At 46.2% G+C, this 9,050-nt stretch overlaps 1 protein-coding gene across 2 annotated transcripts in view; it reads left to right on the top strand.

The window, feature by feature from the left end:
- Positions 1-254: 254 nt before the first annotated feature.
- LOC114570118 (uncharacterized) overlaps positions 255-9,050 on the top strand; it is a 12,937-nt gene continuing 4,141 nt past the window's right edge. The window contains exons 1-6 of one of the 2 annotated variants that reach the window (XM_028600345.1): positions 255-422; positions 523-577; positions 688-846; positions 7,845-8,018; positions 8,219-8,266; positions 8,388-8,510. In XM_028600345.1, coding sequence (XP_028456146.1) covers positions 730-846; positions 7,845-8,018; positions 8,219-8,266; positions 8,388-8,510 — 462 coding nt within the window. In that variant the 5' untranslated portion in view covers positions 255-422; positions 523-577; positions 688-729. Of the gene's footprint in view, positions 423-522; positions 847-7,844; positions 8,019-8,218; positions 8,267-8,387; positions 8,511-9,050 lie in introns of both variants that reach the window. The other variant, XM_028600344.1, reaches the window with a different exon arrangement.

Below are 9,050 nucleotides of genomic sequence, written 5' to 3'. Positions count from 1 at the left end.
CTGGCCAGTGCACCCACTCCCCAAATAAAAACTATTATAATTTCCTTTACATAAATAAAGACATTTGCACCATAAATTGATGCTGAAAAATTAAGTTTATGACAAACCAAACTTCAATTTTGCTCAAAAGTGGAGATTCCCCCCTCCCCCCACACTTATAACCTGACTGAAGGTGTTTGAGGGTCATCGAGGTTTAAGAGACGAGGCGCTGAGTTTTCCACTCCTCATTTGCATGAAGTTGAATGCAGGCTGCGTTATGTTTGATGTGTTTTCAGAGGAACGGCTGTCGTAACAGGACAAAATGTTGGCGTCACCATCGGAGTGAGACTGATCCAAACCGGAGGACGTCTGAGTCTCGAAATACCGTCTGGAGATGACTACTGTAAGACCCGAGCTGACAGGATCCGTGTGGATAACCTGGGGTAAAACAACCAATCAGCTGAGTCTTTAGTTCTGGGGATAAACCATATTTCATTGATTGATTGATTGATTGATTGATCAGATGTTCTCATTGTGTTTCAGGTTTGTGGTGAACACTGCTCTCACAGCAGCGTTAAGGTTTGCATTCACCTCCCAGGTTTGTTCCTCCTTCAGTCTTTAACAGAACCCAACCGGGTCAATGAGTCCTGAACCTGCAGGTTTAGGTGCAGACTGTGTATACCAACATGTCTGTCTGTCTGTCTGCAGTTCTGTCCTGCTATTAGAAATCTTGTCCCTAATGTAAACACCATGTTGGCGGGCGTCGCCATGACGAGGACTTTGAGCGAAGACCACAAAATCAACCTTGACTACTCTCTGAGCGGAAACGTCACGGTGACGTCCAACAGCCTCGACGTGCCTTTCACAGTAAGAGACAGACATGTTAAAGGGGTGATAGAATGATTCTATAGGGTATTTCACATTGTTCCTTAAGGTCTCCTAATGGGGTATGTAACATTGGTTGAGCCCGGGTGCTGTTCTATGCGCCCTAATGCAACCCTGTTAAATAGCCCTAGAATGAAACAAGAGGTTTTCTCCCTTATATAGTATGCTCATGAATATTTAGATGAGCTCTTGGCGCTGATTGGTTGGTTTACAACGAATAAAGCTGCAGAGCAAAAAGGCACGGGGGGGGGGCACACAGCACAGTAACAGTGGCAGGATAAAGTTATCCTACAACTGATTTTGATACTGTACTGTATGGTAGTGGTGGGCTGATCAAGGCTTCGTGAAACAATGAAACAGTTGAAGCAAATGTGCCATATTGTGTCGAGGCTTCGAAACAATCCGAGACCCGTCTCAACGATGACACCTAGTGGTCACTTGCAGGTGTTCATCTGAAACAACCTTGACAACGAGCCATTAAAAAAAAAAAATTATGATTGTATTTTTGTAATATGTGAAGCTTGTAAGGCTTGTTATTTTGGTCATGAAAAATGAATATTAATAAAAAATCAAGCCACATTGTCTCACTTTTTTATAGATTTTTATTCCAAAATATTAATTTCTCTGCTGTGGAAGGACTTTTTACCCATAATTTCTCCAGCCTTTTAAAAAATTCTCTCACATGTTGCTGGCATGCAAAGATATTTTTTAGCAAGGGCACACAAATGAGGAAAGATTACTGCTCTCTCCAGTAAGTTAGGGGATCATGAGTTCTGGGCAAAAACGCAGAGTGGAGGTATTTTTCACTTCCACTGTGGCATCAGCTGTAGCATTGTGTATCATCTTGGTTTCACGGATACTATCATCAAAACTTTCCCATAAACTGTCCTGTGTTTCTACTGGTGTCGATGTTGATTATGATGGGCCTGATGTTGACATTTGTGGCTCTGAATGAAAATGAAAACGGAGCTTCCATTTTTATCTATCTATCTATCTATCTATCTATCTATCTATCTATCTATCTATCTATCTATCTATCTATCTATCTATCTATTAATTTGTCACTGTATGTATACTCTGTCTGTCTCTAGCCTATCAGTCAATGTGTAAATTTAAATGTAAGCCTAAATATAACTAAACAAATCGCACTATAAATGTCACTATTTCACCAAAAATACACTATCTGAAAATCAAACTCCTGTCACAAAAACCCAAGAGGTCAAGATGTATTAACTTCACTTTATACAGATGTGCGATTGTGTGGTCTGTTCCAGACCCTGTCAATCAAACGCTGATTCGGCGGACCATGCAACCTGTCGAAACACTTGTGAAACACTCCGAAGCTTCATTTAGCCATAGTCACATGACATGGGTGTTTTGAATCACGCTTCGGATCAGTGTTTCAAACTCTGCGCCGGGATCTCGACAAAGCTTGGAACGTCAGTTTCGCGTCAGCCATCCCTACTGTATGGATGGTAGCTACAGGAAATGCTTTGAATTCATAAGATTTAACAATACAGTGTTAGGGATGGAGATCAGATTGAGATGGAGACTTGAGACTTGACTTGAACTTGCCCCTCAAAGACTTGAGACTTGACTTGAACTTGCCCCTTAAAGACTTGAGACTTGACTTGGACTCAAGCTCAAAGACTTCAGACTGTCGTGTTGGGTTCTTAAAATAAGGAATAAAGATGTAGCAGGGTAGATTCACACGGCTTACTTCATTGTTCTCTCACCAACTAAACTGCTACACAACCCTCCAATAGCCTCGTACTGCCCCCTGGTGCCGTGTCACAATATTATAGATCACACCACATCTCCCTTTCTGAAAAGCAATAGACTGTGACCTACATATTTATCACCAGGTTGCATAATCTCACTTTTGTATCACTGTGAAACATTTGGTCTACTATAACACATTTTTTTAGTGTTTATTTAACACTCTTCTTTCCTGTGAACTCTATTGAGACCAGATTGCAGTAACGAATATGAACACTTTGAGGCCCTTTAAGCTGCGAACGAACACACAGTAGTCACCCTTGACTGTTAACGCAAAACAGGATTCATGATGACTGGCTCCAACACTGCCGGGAAAGCTGGCACTGTTGTGCACAGGCAGCGCCCCATAAGCAGCTGGGCTGCACTGAAGCCATTGCTCAAAGGAGTGCTCCTGTAAGCCAGCAGCACATGGTAGGGGTCAGTTGCTTTCTTCAGCAGGTTTTGATGGTTTGGACAGCACGCTCGGCCTCGCCGTTGCTTTGAGGGTATCTGGGGCTGCTCATTGCATGCTCAAATTCATACTCTGTGGCGAAAGCTTTCTTGTGAGCCCCCGCAAACTGAGGCCCGTTGTCTGTGACTAGAATCTCCGGTATGTCGTTCCTGGTGAACATTGACTTGAGGTGCTTTACCACATCCACATACCTGGAAAAGTAGTCCACAACAAGCAAGTAGTCTTTGTTTTTCAATGTAAACAAATCAACCCCTAGCTTCTGCCATGGCCTATCAGGTAGCTTGGAAGGCATAAGAGGCTCAGTCACACTGGCACGTTCTTTAACGCATGCCATGCATTTCAACACCAGCTCTCCTATTTGGCTACTTAGCCCAGGGCACCACACAGATTGCTTGGCTCGTTCCCGGCATTTGACTGTGCCCTGGTCCCTTCATGAATTTTCTCTAGCACTCTATTCCTCATTACTGAAGGGATAACTAGCCTAGTACCCTGCAATAACAGTCCATTGTGAGTGCTGAGAACAGCTCTTTCCGTCCAGTAGGGTTTCACTAGCACATCCAGTCTGCTGTGATCTGGCCAGCCCTCAATACAGTACTTCATCACTTCTTTTTTTAAAAGGTACTTTATTGTCACATACATGTAGCAAAATTCATTCTCTGCATTTAACCCATCCCTCAAGGGAGCAGTGGGCAGCCAATCACAGCACCCGGGGACCAACTACAGATCTGAGCCAGTGCCTTGATCAAGGGAACTGACTGAAGAACCTAGTACATGTTTTTGATGGGGGGGGGAACCGGAGCACCCGGCGGAAACCCACGCAAACATGGGGAGAACATGCAAACTCCACACAGAAAGGCCCGGAACCATCTGGATTCGAACCCAGAATCTTCTTGCTGTGATGCCACAGTACTAACCATTGGGCCACCATGCTGCCCGGCGCACACGCTGTCTGTACCCAGCTGTTTCCGCAGCTCGGACAGGTAAGCCTCGCTTGCTGGTAAGTTTGCCATTACACAGTCCACATATATGTTTGTTTCCTCCATCAAGCCATCTCCATCAGTCACGCCACCCTTCAAGCCACCGAGACAGTGTATCTGCTGTAGTGAGGCTTTTCCCAGGGACGTGCATGATTGTGTATCTCATGAGTCTCATCCTGAATCTCTGTATTATAGGTGGGAGGGAATCCAGCGCTTGTCCACACAGCAGGCTCACAAGGGGTTTGTGGTCTGTCTCCAGCTCAAAATGGAGACTGATGATGAAGTCTCTGAATCTTTCACATGCCCAGGTCAGGGCCAGCGCCTCTTTCTCCACCTGAGCATAGCGCTGCTCCGTGCTTGTGAGTGCCCTGGACGCATATGCCACTGGCACCCAGGTCCCCTGGCATTTCTGCAGAAGTACACTACCTAGCCCATATGACGAGGCATCGGCCGAGATTTTCAGTTCTTTGTTTGGGTCATACAACTGCAGGACTGGAGTGGACGCTAACTCTTGTTTGAGGCTGGTGAATGCCTTCTGCTGCTCAGGCCCCCAATACCACAGGTTATTTTTTGCAGGTCTCTGAGAGCTTTATCCTTTTCAGCCAGGTTGGGCACAAACTTGCCTAGTTGATTCACCATGCCCAGAAAGCTCTTGAGCTCACTGATGTGTAGCGCAGTAGTTCCTAACCTGGGGTCCGGGCACCCCCAGGGGGGGTGGCAAAGATCACAGGGGGGGCGCGAGTCTTTATCTGGTTATCTGGCAAAAAGAAAGTAAGGCTCTATCTCAAGAGTTACCTCAACTTCGGTTTCTGAGGGGGGCTCAGGTTTTCTTAGACATGAGTAGGGGGGGCGCCAAGGAAAAAAGGTTGGGAAACACTGGTGTAGCGGATCCATCTCAAGGCACGGCATGTCTCTTCTCTGGATCCGGGCTTATCCCATCTGCTGAGATGATGTATCCAAGAAATTTCACCTTGGTTTTGCTGAACTCACACTTGGCTGTGTTCAGTGTGATGCCAACCGCCTGTGCCCTCTGCAGGACTGTGTCGTGCTCTGCCTGTGTGGAACCCCAAATAAGGGCGTCGTCGATGTGGCAGACGACTCCTTCTAAGCCTTCCGTCACTTTCGTCACCATCCGGTTTTGAAAATGCTCTGGAGCAGTGGCAATACCAAATGGTAAGTGGTTGAAGAAGTAGCGCCCGAATGAGGTGATAAAAGTGGTGTAATGGGCACAGTTTTGTGAATATCTTTGCTCCAGATAGCATGCCTAGCATCTGGTCCACAGCGGGAGGATGAACTTTTCCCTGCTCACCGCTTCATTGAGGGAGAGAGGTCGACACAGATCCGGATTTTATCCTTAGATTTCTTTGGTGCGACCACCATGCCAGAGCACCACTCTGTCGGCTGCTCGATCCGGTTGATGACTCCTAGCTGCTCCATGCGCTGGAGTTCCTGCTGTTCTTTCCACATCAATGGCAGTGGGACACAACGAGGCACTTTCAAAGACATCAGGTCTGAGCTTAATTGTGTACTGCTGCTGTACTAAACCTAACCCGCTGCACAGCTTTGGGTATTGATGTTTTACAGAGTCCAAGTCTATGCTATCTACTCTGGCTACCAGTCTGAGGCTAACTGAGGTGCATTTATCACCACATTTATTTTTACCTGGGGTGAGGTTGTATACGGCCACGTATATGTATACGTGCCACTGCATATCTGTCTGTACACCTGCTCTGGTATGACAGTAACGTCAGCTCCTGTATCAATCTCACATTAGTATGCCTTACTTGTAAGTCAACTGTCCATGCATCCTCTCCTGCATCAATGGTTCCCAGGAATATGTCGTCATCTTCCGTGACAGCACTCACACTCTTGGTAGACTTGCACACTTTGCCATAATGCCCTCTCTTACCACAGTTGTGGCAGTCTTTTGGCAGTCTGTTGCTGAGCACTGGAATTTTGCATGCGAATGACCACATTTAGGGCATGACTTAAGCTCTGCTCCTGCTTGTGCTTCGTGCTTGTCTTTGTGCTGTTTAGCTGGCTGTCTTTTATTTTTCAAGGCTTGCTGTTTTGCTTTCCTAGTGTGCACTGCATCCACTGTAGTTTTAGTAGCATGTGTGGCGTCTCCTCTCAGATCTGTTTGTTGCCATTTAATGTCCTCTGCTTGTCTGACCATATTAATGGCTTTTGTCAGATCCAGCCTGCTTTCCATCTACATTTTCTGTGAAAGCACATTGTCTCTGATGCCTACTACGATCCTGTCTCTCAACAGTTCGTCGCGCAGTGCCCCATACTCACAATCTTCAGCCAGTGCATATAAAGCAGTTATAAAAGAGTCTGCAGATTCGGACAGCCCAAATGACTTGTGAACATCTCTGGATGGGAGGCATGAGACGGGAGTGCATGAGACGGGAGATCTCCAGGCTGCAGCCATACACTCTTGCAGCAACACAATCCCTTTTTTTACTTTTAAGTCTGGCCTTCTCAGCGCCACCTTTCCCTTTGATTTTTTAGCTTTCCATAATTACACTCACTTACTGTCTGTTAACGTTACCGATAGACTTCCAAACATGCGGCTGGACAGCGGCCGCAGGCAGCGCCGCCACCGGAGCAGGAATGGCTGGAGCAGCCGAGGCACGAGAAAATATCCCCGGCTGGCTTCAAATTTAATTTCTGCTCCGACACATAAACTTATCAACTAATTTAACTGTACAAAGCACCAGAGACACAGCTTAGTTACAGTTTAGTCATCCTCAGTGTTTCGCCCACACACACACACACACACACACACACACACACACACACACACACACACACGCACCAATGCAAAGTTTCGTCATTTTCATTACAACCACTAGTGTTGCTGTAACGTTAACCTTGGGACATAAAAAACCTCCACTTCCAGTTAGTTCAGTGTCTCATCTCCACAGGCACACAGACAGAGTTGTAACTACTATGTTCTTCTCATGTCTCGTCCTGGTGGCTCCAAAGCCCCTTCTTCCCGAGGATCCATGTTGGGAAAACAATTCATGACCGTGGTTCATTTTCAATATCCTTGAAAAAACTTCCAAACTTTCTTCTTTCTAATTCCCGTGAAAGTACACAGAGCAGCTCGCAGCTAAACTAGTGTGTGAGATCTAGCGACGTACATTTAGTCACCAGCTGGTCTCAGACCAGTGGTCTGCATGTACATTTTAGGGCATGACAAAGGTACAGACCAGAGCCAATTAAGGTACAGCCACTGAGTTGATGTCAACTATTAGCTTCGTTGGGATTCACCCGTTTTCAGCGGCAGTTCCAAATTGTGAGATTTGCAGAGGAAACAGGTGTCAATGGGACTTTGAGGTTCTATGTATGCCTATTTTACCCACCGAACTGTTGTAATTCAACTATGAAAAGAAACTCAGTTTTGCATTCTACCACACTTCCATTCTATAAAACTGTTCACAGTAAAGGTCCTTGCACACTGAGTCCGAAATATTCGCCGTCTGTTTCCAGATGTCCTCTGTTGGAGTTGGCATGTAAGTGTCCAGATCTGGTCACAGGTCTCCCTCACAATCTTCCCTACACTGCTGATGCCCAACCTAAAACTGCTAGCCATGGCAGTGAACGAGTCCCCCGTGCTCAGAAATTATACAAAATATAATTAGGCTATAGCACAAAATAAGAATGTTTTCCGACATGCATCGGACTCAGTGTGCAAGGTTTCTGTGTAAAATGTGTCTTTCACTTGAGTATTTCCATATTCTGCTACTTTCTTGTCTGTGTTTCAGGGTGTGGTGTACTACGGTGACACAAGGCCTGCTTTACCAGCAGCAGGTGTAGTGCCGGTGTTCAAAGATAAAGATAGTAACCGGATGGCTTACGTTGGCGTCTCTGAAGACCTGTTTAAAAGCGCCGGCCAGGCGCTCTATGACCACGGGCCTTTTGAACTGACCGTTCCACAGGTAAGAACAGCTGAAAAACACCTGACACCTCCTTAAAGGTAACTTTGTGTCTAAGTGACTGTCAGTATTAAGGGAGAACACTGCAGGCAGCAGCGGTGAAACAACGGTACCGATCAGTGAGATAGACAGACCGGTTAGAAAGATATTGCAGAAGAAAGATGCTCTTCCTCTCACCACCTCCTCTCTTCTCCCCTTAACAGATTAATTTGATTGTTAATTCTTTGCTGAAAAAGTTGGGATTGCCTAAGGTGAGCAGAAACACCACAAACTGTTTCTATAACAAAGTATGTTTCAGTTGGTCTCCAATAATCCATATTTGAACACATTATTTTGTGTCTCTTCATGATGCCGTCTTTATAACAACTGAAGGGTCCTGTTGAAGTTCAGCTCACTGGGGTGCCAGTCATCAAAATCAACAAGGATGGAGTATCTGTCAGCGTAAAGGCCAGCGCCCAATCTAAAACCAAACCACTGCCTCCGCCTCTTGCCATGGTGAGCACACTTACCACTATCAGTATCACAGTAATACAGAGATAGTCTTCTGTACAACGAGTATCAGTATCACTAATCCAGTGATAGTCTCCTGTACATCCAGTATCAGTATCACTAATCCAGTGATAGTCTCCTGTATAACCAGTATCAGTATCACTAATCCAGTGATATCCATCCATCCATCCATCCATCCATTTTCGTCCGCTTATCCGGTGTCGGGTCGCGGGGGGAGCAGCTCCAGCAGGGGACCCCAAACTTCCCTTTCCTGAACAACATTAACCAGCTCCAACTGGGGGATCCCGAGGCGTTCCCATGCCAGGTTGGAGATATAATCCCTCCACCTAGTCCTGGGTCTTCCCCGAGGCCTCCTCCCAGCTGGACGTGCCTGGAACACCTCCCTAGGGAGGCTACCAGGGGGCATCCTTACCAGATGCCCGAACCACCTCAACTGGCTCCTTTCGACGCAAAGGAGCAGCGGCTCTACTCCGAGCTCCTCACGGATGACTGAGCTTCTCACCCTATCTCTAAGGGAGACGCCAG

The sequence above is a fragment of the Perca flavescens genome, chromosome 15 (genome assembly GCF_004354835.1).
Source record: "Perca flavescens isolate YP-PL-M2 chromosome 15, PFLA_1.0, whole genome shotgun sequence".
In the NCBI taxonomy this organism is placed as follows: Eukaryota; Metazoa; Chordata; class Actinopteri; order Perciformes; family Percidae; genus Perca; species Perca flavescens.
Note: the sequence above shows the minus strand (reverse complement) of the source record. Positions and strands in the feature narration are given on the sequence as shown.